The sequence below is a fragment of the Electrona antarctica genome, assembly GCF_951216825.1.
Source record: "Electrona antarctica genome assembly, chromosome: 7".
NCBI classification, from domain to species: domain Eukaryota; kingdom Metazoa; phylum Chordata; class Actinopteri; order Myctophiformes; family Myctophidae; genus Electrona; species Electrona antarctica.
Genome location: NC_136812.1, coordinates 14,722,953 through 14,744,155, shown reverse-complemented (window position 1 = coordinate 14,744,155; position 21,203 = coordinate 14,722,953). Strand labels below are relative to the sequence as shown.

General features: G+C 43.6%; 2 protein-coding genes and 1 long non-coding RNA gene across 4 annotated transcripts in view; all 3 read left to right on the top strand.

Annotated features, from left to right (window-relative positions):
- Positions 1–1,756: 1,756 nt before the first annotated feature.
- The window catches only part of dnm3a (dynamin 3a), a gene marked incomplete at its 5' end in the record, with an annotated part of 44,232 nt that continues 24,785 nt past the window's right edge, over positions 1,757–21,203 (top strand). For both annotated transcript variants that reach the window (XM_079506768.1, XM_079506767.1), the window contains 9 exons: positions 1,757–1,917; positions 11,293–11,366; positions 12,579–12,728; positions 13,293–13,496; positions 16,711–16,809; positions 18,429–18,589; positions 18,983–19,125; positions 19,298–19,433; positions 20,607–20,674. In XM_079506768.1, coding sequence (XP_079362894.1) covers positions 1,757–1,917; positions 11,293–11,366; positions 12,579–12,728; positions 13,293–13,496; positions 16,711–16,809; positions 18,429–18,589; positions 18,983–19,125; positions 19,298–19,433; positions 20,607–20,674 — 1,196 coding nt within the window. The remainder of the gene's footprint in view (positions 1,918–11,292; positions 11,367–12,578; positions 12,729–13,292; positions 13,497–16,710; positions 16,810–18,428; positions 18,590–18,982; positions 19,126–19,297; positions 19,434–20,606; positions 20,675–21,203) is intronic.
- LOC306927109 lies at positions 2,031–3,466 on the top strand. The gene is made up of 3 exons (XR_013790490.1): positions 2,031–2,238; positions 2,368–2,476; positions 2,766–3,466. It is a non-coding gene; the product is annotated as an uncharacterized lncRNA (long non-coding RNA).
- LOC306926752 (zinc finger protein 706-like) lies at positions 14,158–14,390 on the top strand (the record flags this gene model as incomplete). The annotated part of the gene is made up of 1 exon (XM_079506169.1): positions 14,158–14,390. The coding sequence occupies one exon, from the start codon at positions 14,158–14,160 to the stop codon at positions 14,386–14,388; it is 231 nt and encodes a 76-aa protein (XP_079362295.1). The 3' UTR covers positions 14,389–14,390.

Below are 21,203 nucleotides of genomic sequence, written 5' to 3'. Positions count from 1 at the left end.
TTGAATTAAGTGAAATCACTGAATATACCTTTAATATTGTACTCTCTCTCTCACATACACAGGGAATCTGGCATGACCCCCCCCCCCCCCCCCCCCCCCCCCCCCAATTGAACCATACATTGGTGACCTACTGTAGTCTATGACTACTCCACCTCCAGTGCTACTGTTTTCCTATTTCAGCTAACATCAGGAGTAGAAATCCCAACAAGATGTCTCACCAGGTTGAACAGGTCGGTTTTATTTTACGCCACAGGCACTGGATCAGACATGAAACTTAAAACAGCAGCCACTGGCGTAACAGATTTTGATATGTCACCAATGTTGGTTTAACACTTAACTGTGTCACAGGAATACAATAAAAGATGTTATGATGAGAGTTCAACTTTAGTAAAGGTACACCTTGATTGATCCTTCAGAGGAAATTCAGTTATGCTGGTGCACATGGTTATGCTGAGTGCACAAGATGGCAGCAGTTGCATGTCTTGTTCAGGGACAGTTCCGCCTCATACACACTGCTATACTGCAGTGAGTCATTCTAAATCATGCATTACTTTGTCCTACTAAATTGAATGTAATTGGTGTGTCTGTTAGTATGTGTACATTCGTTGTAGGCACACATACCTACAGTAACTGTGAGGTCATGGGCTCGGATCATACTCTATGGCTCGGATCCTGACTCATATGGGGCATTCCATCTTTGTCTACTCTTGCCCGTCTCCCCTCACCCTCACGATACAAACAAAATATCTTAAATATCTTATGTGAGATAGTAGCCCGTCTATTTAACCAAGTTTTCGGTTAGTGCATGAAGGGTAAATAATGATATTACCTCATTAACATGCAGATTTAGTCATCACTGTGAAAACTGTTCTTCCTTTGATTGCATACAGAAGAAGTCCCTTCCCTAATGTGAGTTTAGAATGTAGTGTACTACTCGGTGCACCCTGTCATTGCCAAAGAATGCAGCAGTGTTATTTACAGTAGATGCATACTAGTGTCCCATGGTTACAGTTGCAGACTTTCAGTCATGATGTGGGTGTGCACTGTGCAACTTGCACTACTGTGTAGGGCAGGCCTGCCAGGCTATGGCCATGCCATGGCCAATCATGGAGTACAACATGTTTTACTCTTGTCAAGTTAAATTAGTTGGCTGCAGATTCTGAATTTCTGTCTATGTTTTGCATTGCGTTGTCGAAAATGAACAGGCACTTTAATGTTGACAGCTGATATTTGCGCATGCGCAGGCCAGGAAACTTCAGCCCGTTACATACAGCGCTGTCAAAATAGAAAGTTTGTCTTGTAGACTGTCTGTACGACTACTGCCGCTCGAAGCTAAACTAGCCTGTTTAATGAAAACAGTCCAAATCTAAATATACTGTTATCGGTCTTCCGGTTTAGATTCGAGTATCTGAGAGATGTTAGGAACTTTGGGTGTGTTGTAACCACAACGGCACAACCTCGAATAGCCCCGCCGTCCGGATAGACCAGACGCACGACTCGTCTGCGTCTGCTTGGCCGCGGTGCCGGTGTAGATTCTTAAAATTGGACAGAGCTCTTTCATGCGCGACTAATTATGTTTCTTTATTTTCTGTTTTTAAAGTCAAATTATCGACTACATATTCGAAGTAGTTCTTTAATATCAACGATGTCAATCCTTTGGCTGGTGTAGCACTGCAATAAAATATATACTATTTACAGACAGTAGGCTATCTTATCTGCCAGGCTGCCAACCTGCCCCAGGTCAGGTTGCGTTGCGATGGGCAATAATGGGATGGAGGAGTTAATCCCGTTGGTAAACCGTCTCCAGGACGCCTTCAGCTCAATCGGACAGCCGTTCAACCTGGACCTGCCGCAGATCGCTGTGGTGGGCGGCCAGAGCGCAGGGAAGACCTCCGTCCTGGAAAACTTTGTGGGAAGGTAAAACCACACACACTTGTTCGGTCGAGTTATACTGTAGTACTGTAACTGCCCGTGACACTTGTTTTTGCAATCATTTCTTTAGTTGAAGTTTGTTATATTCTTTATTTATTGTCGGTCTTATTTTGTTGTTTATTTTGATACTTCCTGTATTTTGGCATACCTTTACTTTGACACTTCCTGTTACCGACCCATATATAGCTGAAGCCTGTTAGCTTCACTCACCTCAGACCCATAGACTCATTTCACACAGCCAGACTCCAGAGTGAGCAGAGGGGGAGAGAGCACCAGTGTGTGTGTGTGTTTGCACCAGACCACACGGTATGAAATGTTTGACTGTTAATGTGACGCTTGTGTTTGTACTCTTATTGATTAAGCAATGTTGAAGCCTGTGACATTTGCAGTTTTAGTGAACTTTTAGTGACTGAAGTTGTCTATTATTGTCTACAGTGCCTGTCTGTCACACTATGTTGTGAATGTGACCATCGGTGACTGTTGATGTGCCCTGAGGTTCAAGTTGGTTATGCAGCCCTTTAGCACCCTCGATACGCGGAGTGAGGTATACATGATTATTTATTTGTCTGGTTTCCATTTTGAGTATCATTCATGATTGTATTTTGTTTGGTTTTCGTTTGGTTGTGGTACTTTTGGTTATTGTGCATTTTCCTCTACTTGTCTTATAATTGAAATAACTTGAGTTTTGTATCACTGTATTTATAATTGACCATAAATTAACCATTTTATTGTTGATTGTACTACTGAAGTGACAAGTTTAATGCACAGATTTTATTAGTGAAACTATTGATTATTCAATGATTGTAAACTGTATTTATTCTATATCCTTATAGTTTTCACGGTGTTGGAACAAATAAACACACCCGTCGAGACCACCCAACCTTGTCATTCTTTCATCAATCGAGGGCCGCTTACAGTGAAAACTCATCGCAGATACAACTCGACGTCGACACCAACATTCCATCCACAGTCCACACCTCACCTACAGCCATCCTGTGCTTCAAGTCATCAGCCTGTGTTTCAAGTTTGTCACACAACACCACCACAGTAACCTATTCACTACAAGGACTCATGACTGGTAGCCCCCATTTCCATAGCTGGACTGAAGGTTGCTAAAAAGGACAATAAAGTGAAAAATAAAATGAAAAATAAAAAAACCAAATAAAAAGGTATAAAATATAAACAAAGTATAAAAAACAAAACAAAAAGGGGTGAAAACCAAATTGTTTCCAAGGTGAAGGGATTTAAAAGTTTTGCACAGAACAAGGTATTTAACTCATACTGAGAACTATTCAAGCTGCATTGACGCAAGATAATTAAAGGGGACATTTGTGTAATTGTGCTGAAATGTATTGTCTGTCCGTTTTGATATAATTCCTTCAGAGTTAAGTGGTACATGTCTGTGGAGCCTATCTGTGTTTTGGTCTATGTACATTGAATGTTAAGCCTAGACCAAATAGCCTCTGAAGGACTGAACCTGTAGAGACTGCAGTCGGTATGGAGCAGCTAACACACTTTGAAGAGACAACAGCCAACACACAGGAGGCCACTGAACTTGGACAGGCAGCAACCAATGCACACCAGGTCAGATTCACCCAGGCTTATACCACCTGGACGCACTCTGCAAGACATATTCGAACAGTATTAAAAACATTTTGTTCAGCAGAGGACCTCCATGGCATCAAACAATGTATTCAGAACCAACATAATGCAATAAGTGAATGCTACGAATCCATCCAATGCAACTCCACCCCTACTCCAGATATTGTTAAGAAAATGGACGCATGTATAATGATCACCTCAGAAATATGCGATATAGTGGATAAATTCCTGGACAACGTTGGTCAGCCTTTCAACGACGTGCTTGCGAAGTTACGTATCAGAATGGCCTTTGATAAGGATCAGTATGGGTCTATTTTTGGACACACCAACACAGCAACTGTCATCTCTGACTCATCAGAGGGGACAAAAAACCATGCATGGATGGGTCCCCGTGGAACCCATCCATTGCACCCACCCAAAACCCCTTCCATAACAAATAGTGATGATTCAACGTCTACCACCAGCCACCACTCCAATACTTCCTCCAAAGCCTCCCAGAAACGAGCTGATGCAGAAGCAGATCTTGCTGCCAAACAGGAAATGGCCAAAGCACTGAAGGAGATCCTTAACCAGCAAACCCAAGTGCAAGAGGCAAAAATGAAGTTACAGCAACTTGAAGCCCAAAAGGACATCAGAGTAGCAGCAGCACGGGTTCAAGCTTATGACCTAGTGGCAGCGGTGGCCGAACGGATAGCGGCGCGGTCTAGATACCGGAAGGTTCCCAGTTCGAACCAGCCGTCCGACACGTTAAAATTACCACCGCTGAAATGCCCTTGAACAAGGCATCAACCACTACGATGAAATGTGTTCTATGAGCAGGGCCTGGCTGGAAACAAGTTCTTGAGCTTAGCCCAGATACCCTGGGTAAATATAGATTTCATTTCATTTCATTTCATTACCTATTTGAAGGTGACTCTGAATACTGCAATAAATCACCCTCTGCTCCTCCAAACGTCACATCATGTTGCACCAAGTACCTCCAAGCCTGTATAGCCTGTCACCCTATGGCCTCCCCTTTCCTAATAAACCGCAGCCCTGCGGACGAGAGGACCCCTAAAAGAGCCAGAGCTTTCCACACCACTACCCAGAATAATCACTCCAACTCCAAGCCTCCATTCACCTGCCCCATCTGTGCTAAGAAAGCACATGGTCTTGCCACATGTCCCAGCTTTGCACGGACAACTATGGAAGATAAGAAGTCTTACATCTTTGAAAATAACCTCTGCTTCGGGTGCCTGAGAAAGGGACATGTCGGCAAGGAATGTAGGAGGAGACATACCTGTGACATATGCAATCGACCTCACCCGACCTGCCTGCATAATGGCAGAGATAAGAGAACTGGGGTAGAAATGGCAAAGGAGTCCACAAATAACCATACAAGCCACAGGATCCATACTGCCATCTCACACTCAAGCACTATTCCTGTCTGCATGTCATCTACAGAGGACCCACAGAGGTGGGCAACTGATTTGAAGTCCCAAGTAAACCGTTTAGAGGCCGAGTTTGACAACCTGCGCACCCATAAACAGATGGCCTTGGTGGATAATGAACACCTGAGGGTGGAAGTGGCCGAACTAATGAAAAGAAATATAGAAACAGTGAAGCTTCTGAATACCGTAAAGCAGAGCCAGGATGATATTCTCAGGGCCAACGCCAGAGTCGAGACAAATCAGCAGCAACAAGAGATTGATCGACTGAACAAGGAGTTGATGGAACAAAGAGCGGAGTTAGCTGACATGCACAACACTCTACGACATGAAGACATGGAGAAAGACAGAAATAATAGGGAGCTGGAGGCCTTGAGGGCTCAGCTTCAGCAGCACCTTGCCATCAAGGCAGAGCAGAAAGCGGAGATTGAACAATTGAAAAGAAATTTGGATCAGACACAAATAGAGTTAAAACATGCAAATGGTGCCCTGCAAAGCAGAGAAACTATTGACTCTCAGCTGAACAGTACTGTGAAAGATCTACAGGTAGAAATTGATGTGCGCTCTGTAAGGAAGCAGGAGACTCTCTGCCCCCTGAACAGAGACCTGGGAAGCTTACCGCCCCAACTCCCGCAGGGGTGTAGCGAAGGCGAGCAGACACAGAAGCTCCAGGGAGAACACTTCTGTCTGCCACAGTGTACAGCGGCCGAGGCCAAGAGCATCATACCAAACGCTGTAGCCCAAATTGATGACCCCATACATATCTGCTGCAACAGCTCCCCTGAAGAGCCGGGAGACATGGCTGCTATAGACGTCGCCTCCGCCAAGCACGTACAGCGGCAAATCGCTAACAAAAGCCCAAACAGACTTCTTAAGACCGTCACAAATCACGCCGAAAATGGAAATGCAGACTCGGGTGAAGGCCCTGGAGCTAGAAAACCATTTGAGGGCAAGGTTTTTCCCCTAAACCTTCTGTCATCAAAAGGCAAATTAAAGACATGGTTCTCTCAAACCTCATTGACATTGTAAAGAGATGTTGTGAATCATGTTATGTGCAATTCAGAATGATCTGCCCTAGGTAACATGATTGGGGGGAGTGTAACTGCCCGTGACACTTGTTTTTGCAATCATTTCTTTAGTTGAAGTTTGTTATATTCTTTATTTATTGTCGGTCTTATTTTGTTGTTTATTTTGATACTTCCTGTATTTTGGCATACCTTTACTTTGACACTTCCTGTTACCGACCCATATATAGCTGAAGCCTGTTAGCTTCACTCACCTCAGACCCATAGACTCATTTCACACAGCCAGACTCCAGAGTGAGCAGAGGGGGAGAGAGCACCAGTGTGTGTGTGTGTTTGCACCAGACCACACGGTATGAAATGTTTGACTGTTAATGTGACGCTTGTGTTTGTACTCTTATTGATTAAGCAATGTTGAAGCCTGTGACATTTGCAGTTTTAGTGAACTTTTAGTGACTGAAGTTGTCTATTATTGTCTACAGTGCCTGTCTGTCACACTATGTTGTGAATGTGACCATCGGTGACTGTTGATGTGCCCTGAGGTTCAAGTTGGTTATGCAGCCCTTTAGCACCCTCGATACGCGGAGTGAGGTATACATGATTATTTATTTGTCTGGTTTCCATTTTGAGTATCATTCATGATTGTATTTTGTTTGGTTTTCGTTTGGTTGTGGTACTTTTGGTTATTGTGCATTTTCCTCTACTTGTCTTATAATTGAAATAACTTGAGTTTTGTATCACTGTATTTATAATTGACCATAAATTAACCATTTTATTGTTGATTGTACTACTGAAGTGACAAGTTTAATGCACAGATTTTATTAGTGAAACTATTGATTATTCAATGATTGTAAACTGTATTTATTCTATATCCTTATAGTTTTCACGGTGTTGGAACAAATAAACACACCCGTCGAGACCACCCAACCTTGTCATTCTTTCATCAATCGAGGGCCGCTTACAAGTACAGTGTACACATACAGTTCCTAAAATGTCCTCAAATATATATAGCACTGCTGCTCTGTAGCCTAGACTAGTAGCTATACCAGGCATTTGCCAATCTGGGAAGTGGGAACCCTTAGGCAAAAAAAGAGAAAATAATCCGAATCTGTTTTGAGAGATCAGATTATCAATAGTCAACAAATCATTGAGATCAATGGGCTATAACAGACTCGCTTCAGTGGCTTATTAAACATTTAGATATGTTTATTGCCGTTATGGAATGTAGACAGGAAGAGATCTCATTATTATGAAGAAGATTTGTTGGGCAGACCAGTGTGGTGGTGATGATAATGATGATAGACATGTTGGGTGATGGGTCCCCAACACAATTATTGGAACCAAAATGTACACTTACAGTTTGTAACTCTTGACAGCTAGAAATAGGGTTTCATTTGTACACTGACAGAATTAAGGGCCTGGGGTTATGTGACTATTTGATATGATAATATCATATAGGAGGCCTCTACCCATGGACACAAATGCATTTAGAACATGATTGTGAACAACATATAAAGAATTTCCAAAATACATGATTCTAGGATCTACAATATGATTCAAAATATTTGGTAATCTAATGCAAAGTGGGGTCTGGGGACCCCCAGGGGTCCTTGAGGGAGTTCCAAGGGGTCCCCAGCTTGATAGTTTGGAAACAAATGGACCCTTATGGGTCTGTAACTCGAGTGTACAAATGGAACCAAATGACCCGTTAAGAAAATAGCATTGATTTTACGATATAAAATTGGGGTCCCAGAGATATTAATGCCATTAAATGGGCGTATCGCGTATGTAGTCTCATGCATGTCAAACTGGGGGTCCTTGAAATTAAAATGGTTGAGAATCACTGCTAGAGCCCTAAAAACCTTCTCTTATGGGGGTCCCTGGCATATCTTTTCAAATGGGGGTCTGCGGACTGCGGGCTAATAAGGGTACATTTGGGGGTACTTGACTGCAGGAAAAAAGTTTGATATAACCACTGCCCTAATGCATACCAAACTGAAGGTCCTTGAAATAAAAAATAATAATAACTGTTGTAAACAATGCTTTTATTTATTACTTTTACATTGCGCCATTCATACAACTGTACCTTACCATGATGTTGTCCCATTGCTCCTAATTATGGCTGACTTTAGAAGACTAGTGGTAGATGCCTGAGATGGCAATGTCTTTGTGACAATGGCCAGCCCATCTTATCTCACAGGCGAGCCTGGCAAGGGTCCTTGTGGTGAGGTGTCTGTGAGTGTGAGGCAGACCAGGCCCTCGGCTCAAAGGGAAATGGAGGGAGAAGGTATACATTGCAACATGAAAAGAGTGTTGCCAAGAGCTTGCCATCAAGGCAACCAGATCTGAGCTGAACACTGCTTTGTGATCATGTTCAATGCTGGCAATATCATTGATGGCAAATGGAAACTATAAGAATAATTTAATTCTATTGCATCTACAATATGCCTTCCCTTCCGAGTTAATGGTTTTATTTGAATAATGCCATGTTGAGGTCGAATAGGACAATTAGGTCATGCCAGGCCAGCCTAGCGTAAAGGAATGCTAGTGAATAAACCAGCAGTTCAAGTTGAAGGATAATTTAATTCCCACTGTGTCCAACCCTGGACAATAGAAGTGAACTCTGGTAAGAGTGTAGGCCTATTTGTCCACATGTTGCTGGTGTTTGCCTTCCTGACTGTGTGTTGCTATCTGTGTGCAACAATGAAACAACGTTTTTTATTTGTCTCTGCCGTGTGTGTGCTATGACAACTGGCGGTTCCTGTGCCAGCTGTTTTGATCTGTGCAAGGCTAAAGCGTAAACTTCCTGTTACAAGGTTTTGTAGGGGAAGAAGTCTCAAACTAAATTAAAAGCATTAGCTATGTATTAGTGGTCTATTGTTTTTGTTACAGCAGCTGAGCAGTCACAGTTTTGTTTTCATTCTTGAGATAAAGCCATTGCAATTTTCCTTTTTAATTAACTGTTTTTATCATCCATCTTCAACTCTTCTGCCCTCGTCCAAAAGTTCCCCCTTTTTTAACTAGGCAGACAGACAACTGGGAGTCCTTTTACTGTTTCTCACAAGCGATGGATTTATTCCTCTCCACTTAGGATACACACAGTAAAACTACAAAAAAGGAAAAGAACATTGATTGGTAATGTATTCTATACTGCACACATTAAACCAAGATGTCAAATTTCACATGACATGAGAGTAACCAACAATACAGAAAATAATTTACTGTAAATGCAAACACATAATGCAACCCCAATAACAGAAAGCATGGCTAATGCAACACCAGTTAATGGCCTAATGCCATACACAACATGTGTAAAGAAAGCTAGGCTACAAAATGATCTAATAGTTCACAACTGAAGCCTAAGTCAGCAAATGTCAACAAACTAGCATTTATACAAAGAAAGAAATGCACAACTTCACAAACAAGAGCAAGGATCAAAAACGTCTGCTCTCTGCATTAATCAGTATGTTCAAATGCCAAGGAGTACAAGTGAGTTTTCAGACGTGATTTAAACACAGGCAAGGTTTGAGAAGCTCTGACATGAGGTGGAAGTTCATTCAACAGTGTGGGTGGCTGGGTGCTAGTGCTACAATGGAAAATGACCTATCCCCCTGGAATTTCAGCTTTGATTTGGGGATCTTGAGAAGTGACTGGTCAGTCGACCTCAGGGCTCTTGTCGATACTTTGGGAGCTACAAGTTCCGATATATAGACTGGTGCCAACCCATTTACAGACTTAAAAACAAACTATTACAATCTTAAACTGGATCCTGTAACGCACAGGGAGCCATTGTAGGGAGGCAAGGATCAGGGAGATGTGGTCATACTTCCGTGCCCCTGTTAAGAGGCGAGCGGCCACATTTTGGACTAACTGTTGTCGTGACAGACAGGCTTGGGTAACATCAACATAACGTAAGTGCATTACAGTAGTCAAGTCGGGTTGAGATAAAAGCATGTATAAGACGTTCAAAATCAGCAGACTAAAGGGTCTGAACACCATGACCTCTGTTTTACTTTCATTGAAGTTAAGAAGGTTCAGGTCCAATAATTAGCTCGGGGAACATAACAAATCATTAAGTAGACACCTTAACGATTATAAAAAGGTAGGTTAGAAAAATATATCTTTCGGGTGCATGGGATGATGGGACCCCCTCCTTCCTACCAGCCTATATATAGTCGTGTATGCCTCCCATTTCAGTTTCTCAGTTGTGGTTAGGTTGAAGTTGGAACATCTGCCATTTTTCAGTACTAAATCTACAGGTTATTCTGTGACCAGTGACACATGCTCACCTCTATTTATCAGTACTAGACTTGATCTAAAGTCTACTACAGGTTACTCCTTGACCACATCCCCTGATTCCTCTCCTCTTGTGCTGTCCTCTACACCCGGGCCCCACAGACATAACTGCTACATGTAGATCCAGTTTCATATCTAGGTCGAATATGCATAACCCTCACCTTTACAATGATCAGAACATTGATTTCCTGTACTACTCATTGCAAGTTGTAACCTCACACTTGGTGTATGCATTATGTTTATGTACCTAACTACCTATAGTCAATTTCAGCTAAACACTAACAGCAAAAAAAACATTTAAAAGTATCAACCCCTATCAATTTGACAAGGCTCAATTTGATTACGTTTAAGAATTTAAATAGTTGGATGGTTTAATGTAGTTTTATTTTATTTTATTTAATGCAGTGAAGGGACTTCAGTCTGACTTGATGCTGTAAGAGACAACAGGGGAGAACTGCAAGCCAGGGCCTCATTGTAGGATAAAAAGCCTGTAACCTGTTTATTGAGTATAGTTTTCAAGTGTTCATTTAGATTTTTGGAACATTTACTTTTGGCCAGTATTTATTATTTACTTTTGTATTGTTGCCGACTTGCACTGCACCTTTGAAGGTAAATAAAATGCCTAAGATGAATTTGTGGACCTGTCTATTTCTTGGAGCCTCCGACCATCGGCTGGCATGATTATCACACCACTTGAACCCATGCATCCCTATTCTGTGGAAAACATGTGAAAATAGCCGATCTACAAGCTTAGAACTAACGTATTGCAAGGCCTTGTTATGATTAAGTCCAACTCTGACAGCCAGTACTGTATATTTCTATTGGTTAATCTCCATGTACAGTTAAGTCATGCAGTAAAGATAAAGGGTGCTGGCTGGCCTGACGTTTCATGTCAAATGACGTGGTGATACTAATGTGCATTGACATTTTGACAGTGGCTGCCATTGGCTGTTTGTCGCCAATGCTGTATTCCTCATTCATGCTCTCTCCCCTGTCTCTTCTTCTTCGCTTAGGGACTTCCTCCCCCGGGGTACAGGAGTCGTCACCCGCCGGCCTTTAATTCTGCAGCTTGTCTCTGCAAGCACAGGTAGCTAAAACACACGCACGCACGTACGCACGCACGCACGCACGCACGCACGCACGCACACACACACACATGGGCGGCGGTGGCTCAGGGGTAGAGTGACTGGATGGTAACCGTAAGGTTGCCAGTTCGAACCCGGGCTCCCCCAGAGTTACTGTCGAAGTGTCCTTGAGCAAGACTCTGAACCCCTAATTGCTCCCGATGTGCTGGTTGGTGCCTTGCATGGTTTATGCTGCCATCGGTGTATGAATGTGTGTGTGAATGGGTGAATGTAATGCACAATCTCTGTAAAGCGCCTTGGATAAAGGCGCTATATAAATGCACCATTTACCACACACACACACACACACACACACACACACACACACACACACACACACTTTGTTCAGTATGATTTCTCAGTGTATCCGCAATACTCATATTATATACTGGCTTTCAGCAGGTGGCAGTATAGGGCCTTTAACACTGGTGGGAGTCTGGGAGAGTGGGGAGAGTGGTTGTGACAGCAGTTGAACACATTCAACTCATGTGTGGAGCTACTAGAGACAGTGTTCTGCATCTTTGCCTCAGCTGTAGAGCAACAAGGTAGCGGGATGGATGACATGTGGCGTGCCTCAAATATTTTCCTACGCTGTACAATGAAACCCTGACGGGTCCATTTGATTCCATTTGTACACTCAGAATTACAAAATGGGTAATTAACATTGCAAAGCTTGGTTGGAGTGGTATGGGTCAACAGTGTGTAGAGAGGCTTGGAAAAAAAAAACATAAATAGGATTTAAAAACGTGCTCTGTCATTACGTGGCTTTGTGGCCTGACTGTCAGGGAAGGAAACATCTGTGTAAATTGGATGGTGGATTCCAGAGCTCACCAGCCGCTTGCCTTTTAACATCTTAATTGAATTTTAGAATATAATGTCCATGTCCATAGAGACGATCACGTCTGTGGTTGACCGGATGATGTGTGTGGTTACAATGTTCCCGGTTTGATTCCAGATAGAGACGTGTGTTGCATGTCATTCCCTCCACACTATCCACAGCTTCCTGTATCCAAATAAAGCAAAAAGCTGCGGGAGAAAAACAGATGACCACTGCTCACCTTCCAGAGTGGTTTCTTGGACAATAATATGTACACTGAACCCTGCCTTAATTGGTGATTTAATAGTACTTACCCAAGGATTGTTTTTAATTTCCCGCTCTGGCCATCTTTTTCCAGAACATGGTGAATTTCTCCATTGCAAGGGGAAGAAGTTCACAGACTTCAATGAGATCCGCGAGGAGATCGACATAGAGACACAGAGACTTACAGGATGTAATAAGGGCATCTCTCCTGTTCCCATCAGCCTACGCATCTACTCACCACATGGTAACAAAGCTATGTTTTGTTATAAGCGTTTGTGGCTTTTCGACATGGTGTTGGTGGTGGTGGTCTGCTTACCTTTCAGCGATAATAATGCGACCTGCTGCTGCAGTTTGACAGCAAATGTTGATGTAGTTTTAGTCATAGTCTTTTGAATAACATTTAATTTAGTTTTAGTCATATTTTAGTAATCTGAAATAGTCGACTAAAGCTATGATTTAAGTTGACTAAATCTACAGTTTATTTTGTCGAAAACATATTTTGGCGGTACATGATGGCTTCATAATTTTACACTTGGTTACAAGCTCACAACACGTCGCAGGCTCGCAGCTTCATAGTTTTATTTGACGGAATCAACAGCTACTGTGTATGTTCAGCTGTATTGACACTGTGTGTGCGTGTGTGTGTGTGTGTGTGTGTGTGTGTGTGTGTGTGTGTGTGTGTGTGCGTGTGTGCGTGCGTGCGTGCGTGCGTGCGTGCGTGCGTGCGTGCGTGCGTGCGTGCGTGCGTGCGTGCGTGCGTGCGTGCGTGCGTGTGCGTGCGTGCGTGCGTGCGTGCGCATTTTCTCAGTGCTGAACCTAACTCTAGTGGACCTGCCTGGCATCACCAAGGTACCAGTGGGCGAGCAGCCAGTGGACATAGAGTACCAGATCAGAGACATGATCATGCAGTTCATCTGCAAGGAGAACTGTCTGATTCTGGCCGTGACCCCGGCCAACATCGACCTGGCCAACTCTGACGCGCTCAAACTGGCCAAAGATGTCGACCCACAGGGTAAGTGGCATGTGTACGTAGTCGGTAGGTGTAATTTCTTTCAGAATACCCTTTGCACAAGTAGAGTTCACACACTTTTGTAAACCTATGTTTCACTCTTCAATATCGTTATAACCCTGGGATTCGCATGTGTTGTTTGGTTGTGTATACAATTGTACAGTAATGTACTGTATGATCATATTCAATTGTGTGTCTCATTGGATGTCACAAACGTAACGTGCCCAATGCCATATATGGAGACTCTTCTGGGGCGCAGACAAAACCATGATGTCACTGATGATGTAACACTCTGACATCACAAGATGCGAGCAGTATTTACTACGCTCCTCGCCAGGTGCAACTACTCAATTCTATATCCGCATTCAACCTTCAAATACCTTGACCAGCTCTCGCAGAGAGAGACACCTTCGCCTTCCATACGAGTCAGGATCTTTGGCCTTACAACCCAGATATCTATCTCTGCATTATTCAGGGGTCTAGACACATCGGTTAAGTTCTTACCAGACACCACTGCCGGCGGGTTCTAGACTCGACAACCAGTCCCCTTTGAATAGTATTTTACAGTTACAGTTTACTTTCATCTCCATTAAAAAGAAAAAAGAATATATTCAAGCAAACAACACAGACACTGGTAGTTTTACTGTAAGTTGTATCAGCCAGCATGGCACGTGGGCACCAGAAGATTCAGTCACAACAGAAGAATGCCAAGAAAGTAGCAGATGCCAAGAAGGCCAAGGGGCAAGACCAGAAGACATCAGCCAAGGCAGCGTTGGTGTTTACCTGTCCTGTCTGTCGGTCCCAGATGCCTGACCCCAAAACCTTCAAGCAACACTTTGAGAGCAAGCACCCCAAGTCTCTTCTACCCCCGGAGCTGGAGGGAGTGGAGGCATAACATGTCTGCCATCACTGAGCGAAGGGGTTGTCTCTCAACAATGTCCTCCTGCAGCCACCGATGCATTTGCAGGGGGTGGTAGTGGTTAACCAACAACCAGGCTACGAAAATCCCAGGAGTGGATAGAGTCGATCATATAATTCATACAATCATATAATTGGGAGATCTAAATGTCAGAGGTCCTTTGACGAATGACTGTGAGCTTCAGTTCTTGACCGTTTCCCATGATGACTCTCTACCATATTGCCCAATTTCGTGGAAAGCAACAGCCCAGAACTGCCAGAACTGCGGACAAAGACATTCTTCTAAAATGTTTTATCCCACAATTTTGTAACCCATTTTTTCACCCAGTGTCAATTATCTAATGTAATCCTGGGCGCTACACTTCCTCTGCCAACCTGGGGGGGCAGCGGACTGACCTCATGCTTCCTTCTATGCATGAGGAGTCCAAGCTGCTTCTTTTCACCTGACAGGGGAGAGTTTCCCCGGCCGGACGTAGCGCGTGGAAGGAACACGTTATTCCGACCAGTTCCTTTTCCCTCCATCAGGCGCCCCGGCTGGCCAGGATTACGGCATGTTTTTGTGAGGGTAGACAAAGACATTCTATAACAAGAGACGACACCCCTTATGCATCACTCCAAGATGGCGGCACGTGCACATACTCTGAATATTCTGAATTAATGTTAATGTAACACCTCAAACATACACATAAACATGCACGGTCGAGCACGTGCATACATGCATGCACACATGCACCCTAAAATTCAGAATAAATATGTTACTAATTTCTGCTTTGATCCATTCATAAATATGATAAATGACTAAATAATTATACTATGCATATTTATAATACTTTTTTGCTGTTCAACACAGACCAGTGCTGTAGAAGCATTTGTTGCTGTCGGGAGGAAGCCACTCCATTTTTTGAGTTTCTTTTTTTCTTTTCATAAATCAGTGCTATTGAACACCCTGTACGTCTTTACGTACACAGACGTGTGTTGTTTAGAAAATATTGAACCAATGGAAAGCTCACCTAGACTGAATGCTTCTTCCTGCCTTCCTTCTGCATATGGTTCCTGGTTGTTGTTATATGATGTTTGCTCCCACTGCCACCCAGCACCACCGGTGGGCTCTGTTATTTATGTACCCCATGAGGGGTTGTTATTATCTATCTCCCTGCTCTTAATGTTTAATGATGAAATGAGAAAAATGTAGCAGAGCCGAACGCCAAGATAAAATATTATATGCACACTTGTATTCTCATTCTATAATAAATATTGGTTAAATCTATTTGTGAGTTATCTGACTAAACTAAAGTCGCAACACCAACTCTGATGAAGCAGCATTGCTTTGTTTTCGAACTGTACTATAAGGTTTTCTTAATTTCTGAAAAATGTATATTTATTTGTATAGCATGACTTTTTAATGTTTATTTAAAGCAACCGGAAGTTGCGTCATCACTCCAAAATGGCGGAGGCACTGGGCGCTGGTTGTTACTATGGGAATTAATTGTGTCGTCTCTTGGGAGTGTCGTCTCTTGGAGTGTCGTCTCTTTTCTGCGGAAGAAGAAAAGACGGTAGAAAAACAATAGGGGCCTTTTTACCCCTTCGGGCTTGGCCCATAAAATACATACAAAAGACAAATAAATAATAAAAGCAGTCCAAACGAGCCTTATGAGGACAGGGCTACAGTCTACGAACAGGATCCAGTAAATACAGTATGTAAATCACACGTCTGCTGGCTGGGAGCTCCTGGTGTCTATGAGACAGTGACTTATTCTTTTGTCATTCTGTTGGAGCACCCATCCAGGGACTTATAGGGTAAACTTCAGGGACCGGCATTCACAGCAGTAGGTAAAAATTACTGTACAGTACAGTAATGGCCATATATATGGCCTTACTGTATATGCTTCAAAGCACCTACTTTCTCTGCTTTTGGCATACAGTGTATGGCATGTTTACCATTCAAACCCCAGCTTGTAATGAATGACTTAATTTAGGCCTGACCTCGAAATTTAAAAAAAATCTTCTAAATCCTCCAGTTTTCTGAAATAAATATTTTTGCGATTTTTCAAAAATAGCAGATCTACAAGCTCATAGCCCGAGTGGCGCGCTATGAGCTTGTAGATCTGCTATTTTTCAATAGCTAAATTATAACATAATGTTTAAAACACCAAAAGTGGTTCCCGCCCAAAAAAAATATGATTGAAAAAATATATATGAGTTCCATATAGCTCTATATTGTATTCTATTGATTTATGTTCTGTGCATATATTTAAACGTATATTGTGCTTGTGTATTGTTTAACATCCATGTCCTACAGGCCAGCGGACCATTGGGGTAATTACCAAGCTGGATCTGATGGATGAAGGGACGGATGCTCGCAACATACTGGAGAACAGACTGCTTCCCCTACGCAGAGGTACAGTGTGTGTGTGTGTGTGCGTGTGTGTGCATGTCCGTACGTGCGCGCGCGCGTGTGATATACTTGTGTGTGCGCGTGTGTGCGTGTGCATTTTTGTGTGTATATTGTATTGTGTATTGTGTTGACATGTGTCATATTAGATAAAAAGGCATCCGTGAGAAATTAAACCTTGATTGAACACACACACACACACACACACACACACACACACACACACACACACACACACACACACACACACACACACACACACACACACAGAAACGTTCCCACAGATACCATCTCTCACTCCCCTCCCTTTCTCTTTGGCTTGACTTAAGCACTGAGATGTAGCTATCCAATCTGTAGACCTATTACATCATACAAATGCCTGTGTGTGTGTGTGTGTGTGTGTGTGTGTGTGTGTGTGTGTGTGTGTGTGTGTGTGTGCGTGTGCGTGTGCGTGTGTGTGTGTGTGTGTGACTGCGTGTGTGTGCGTGTGCGTGCGTGCGAGTGGGTGAGAGAGAGAGTTCTTTATTGAGCTCATGAGTTTATGTTACAGTTTGGACTGTGGGAGTAGATTTGGGAGACTGGTGCCAGCCAGCCCAGTGCCCAGTTATCCTGTGTGTGTGTGTGTGTGTGTGTGTGTGTGTGTGTGTGTGTGTGTGTGTGTGTGTGTGTGTGTGTGTGTGTGTGTGTGTGTGTGTGTGTGTGTGTCTGTGTCTGTGTCTGTGTGTGTGTGTGTGTGTGTGTGTGTGTGTGTGTCTGTGTCTGTGTGTGTGTGTGTGTGTGTGTTTGTGTGTGTGCGCGCTCGTGAGTGTGCGTGCACGCGTGCGTGTATGTATGTTTATGTACAGTATAATTAAGTCCCTGTATGTTTGTGTGTACATACAGCACAGTTCAGGGCAGGGTAGCACCAGGTGCTGCTCTTCCATGCCTCCTCTGCAGTGTTAATGCATTAGCCACGGAAGTCCATTGATATGACTGCTTTAGTAGCAGCGCAGGGCCCAGCCATTAGATACGGAGCCCAGCGCTGTTAGCCCACATTACTGTGCTAAAGAGACATGGATATTTGCCCTGCTCTGGCAAAGGCTGTGGTATTACACAGAGACATACAGCATTTCCATATTGTACAGTTGCTACAATCTTAAAGGACCATAGCGGTGGTCCTGGCATGTTTAGCTCAGTGACTCTATGAATGACTCACGTCTCACAGCATTCTTGACATTACTGCTGTGCTGACCATTTCCCAAAGCATCCCGTTAGCATTCTTTTGGACTTTTAGACCAAATTTCAAAGGGCAGTTACTGTACTTTGTTACTATACTATTGTTATTGTTGTTGTTGTTTTTTAAGGAATTTATAGCAATTAAAGTACAAATCGATTTGAAAAGTTGAAAATAATCCCTGTTTATCCCACATGTTTATTTGATGTGTTATTGATCATGAAGAAAATGCAAACATACATGAAATCTAAAGTCATTCGTGTCTATGTGTATACAGTACTGTATGACATATGGCTGGTGCTGTGACTGTGGTTTGAGGCCCTTATGGTCCTTTAATGCACCAAATTACTGTGTGGACGTTGTTTCTGAGAATACGTGACATAATAGTACACTCTCACATTTCCCTCTCCAGGCTACATAGGGGTAGTGAACCGCAGTCAGAAGGACATTAATGGCAAGAAGGACATCCAAACATCTTTACTGGCAGAGAAGAAGTTCTTTGAGTCACATCCAGCTTACAGACACATGGCTGACCACATGGGCACGCCACACTTACAGAATGTCCTCAACCAGGTACACACACACGCACACGCACACGCACACACACACACACACACACACACACACACACACACACACACACACACACACACACACACACACACACACACACACACACACACACACACCGTGTGTCAACTAGTGACTCCTACAGGTTGGTCTGTTGGCCTGTTCAGCAGGGCACCCTGTTCCTCTGCATTATACTTATACCCTCCCACTGAAACAAACCCCTTACTGTCAGGTGACCAACTATAAGGGCTAGCAGTTAACAGGAACTACATGTGTGTGTGTGTGGAAAATTGGGAATTGGCATAATGACCAAAGATTGGGAGAAAATTGAAAAAGGTCTGGAGAAGAAAAGAGTATATGTGGGGCATAAAAAGTATTCCTCATTTCTTTCTGTAGCAACTGACCAACCACATCAGGGCGACTCTGCCAGCGCTCCGTATTCATCTACAGAGCCAGCTCTTGGCCCTGGACAAAGAGGCGGAGATCCACAGACAATATACACCCGATGACCCCGCACGCAAGACCAAGGCACTGCTACAGTCAGTCACTTACTGAAATTGTCACTGTGTGATGTTTTTATTTGTATGTGAATGTCCACCTGATTTACAAATGGATAAAGTGACCCGGGACTTTACTGTGTTGGTCAAATTTCTCAATCGGTCACACTGTGCCTTACAGACGTGAGTGAGCCTATTTGCTTCTGTGTTCCAGGTTAATCCAAAAGTTTGGGATTGCCTTTGAGAAGCTCATTGAAGGGTCTGGTGATAATGTAGACACCGCACAGCTGTCAGGGGGAGCCAAGATCAACCGGATCTTCCACGAACGCTTCCCCTACGAACTGGTTAAGGTGTGTCTGCAGGGCTGGAAGAATTCCTCACTAGTATCAATACTATAATGTAGAAAGTAAACACTCTGTTACAAGTAAAAGTCTGGTATTCCAAATTTACTTGAGTAAAGGTATTGGCATCTAATCATCTATATAAATGCACCACGTCTCTGTTTGTCTGTAATGCACGTAATTTGAGAACCGTGTGCCCCACCAACTTCAAATTCGACACACGCGTTCCACACTCCCACAGGGAGTGGGGTGTGGGGTGCCCGGTGTCGAGTCAGTCAGCCATGGTTGTCCAGAACCGCCACAAAAGGCCTCTGCCCATGCTCTGTACAGGGCCCCTGATCAATGTCCATGTATATATATGGAGCTGGCCTGTTCTGAGATCACAACACTCCATATTTGGGCATGCCTGACACAGAACTCCATATATAGGAATAAAGGGACACAGAGAGACAGATACAGACATCTCCATATATGGGCATAAAAGGGACACAGACAGATGGGTGGAACGGGTACTCTGAGACGGGTACAACGAGTCGGTCGGACCCACGGTTGTCCATAACCGCCACAAAAGGCCTCTTCCCGGGTTCTGGACAGGGCCCCTGCCCAGGCTCCATATATGGAGCTGGCCTGTTCTGATATCACAACACTCCATATTTCGGCATGCCTGACACAGAACTCCATATGTACGGTGTACGTCTGTAATCCACATAACTCGAGAACCGTCAAATTCAACACATGCGTTCCACACCCCCACAGGGAGTGCAGTGCCCGGTGTCGAGTCGGTCGGACCCACGGTTGTCCAGAACCGCCACAAAAGGCCTCTGCTCGGACTCTGGACCTGATCACCCCTATATCTCCATATATGAAGCTGGCCTGTTCTGACATCATTCTGACATCTGCATAGACTCCGTATTTGGGCATGCCTGACAAAGAACTCCATATATGGGCATAAAAGGGACACAGACATACATAACTGGGTGTGGCATGCATTTCCAACTTGCATCGTTCCAAGTAGGTCAGTGCCCAACGGGCACCACTAGTATATTTAAAATACCAAATGTAAAAGTACCCGCTGTGCGTAAAATGTCCCATTTCACATTGCGTGCGTGCGTGCGTGCGTGCGTGCGTGCGTCCCACGTCCTTGCCTGTCCCTAACTGATGATGTGTTGTGCTTGTCTCCAGATTGATCTCGATGAGACCGAACTGCGTCGGGAGATCACATACGCTATCAGAAACACCCACGGTGTCAGGTGTGTGGCTAACTGGCTATGTGGGATTTTTAAGAATTGCACAACTGTATTTATTTATCATTCATTCATTGCAGCCAGATGGCATGGCCATAAACCAAGGCTTCTAGAACAGGTTGTGTCTGTATGCGTGTATCAACACTTTTATGATATGTATGCATGTCCCGCCCAAATGTAAACTAATCCCAGCTCATACCTCTACATGCATGATGTCACAAAGTGACAAAACATAATCACATTCAACCATGAAAGCCTGAAATGCCAGGTGAAGTAAAAGTAAAACTGAATCTGTGAAGCACTTTTGTCGTTATTGGTGAAGTATTTGTAAAGATTGCTATTGAAGTATTTGTAAAGATTGCTATTTCTAATTGTCCAAATGAGGCATAGATAGATCATGACAAGCCTACGTAGTGCTTGTGCGCCACTGAACACTGCATTGTGACTTGTACAGATTTGTTCACAAATTGCACAATGCACACATATCCGTAGTTCAAGATTGGACAGGGAGGCCATGCTGCTGTTATTAGACCAT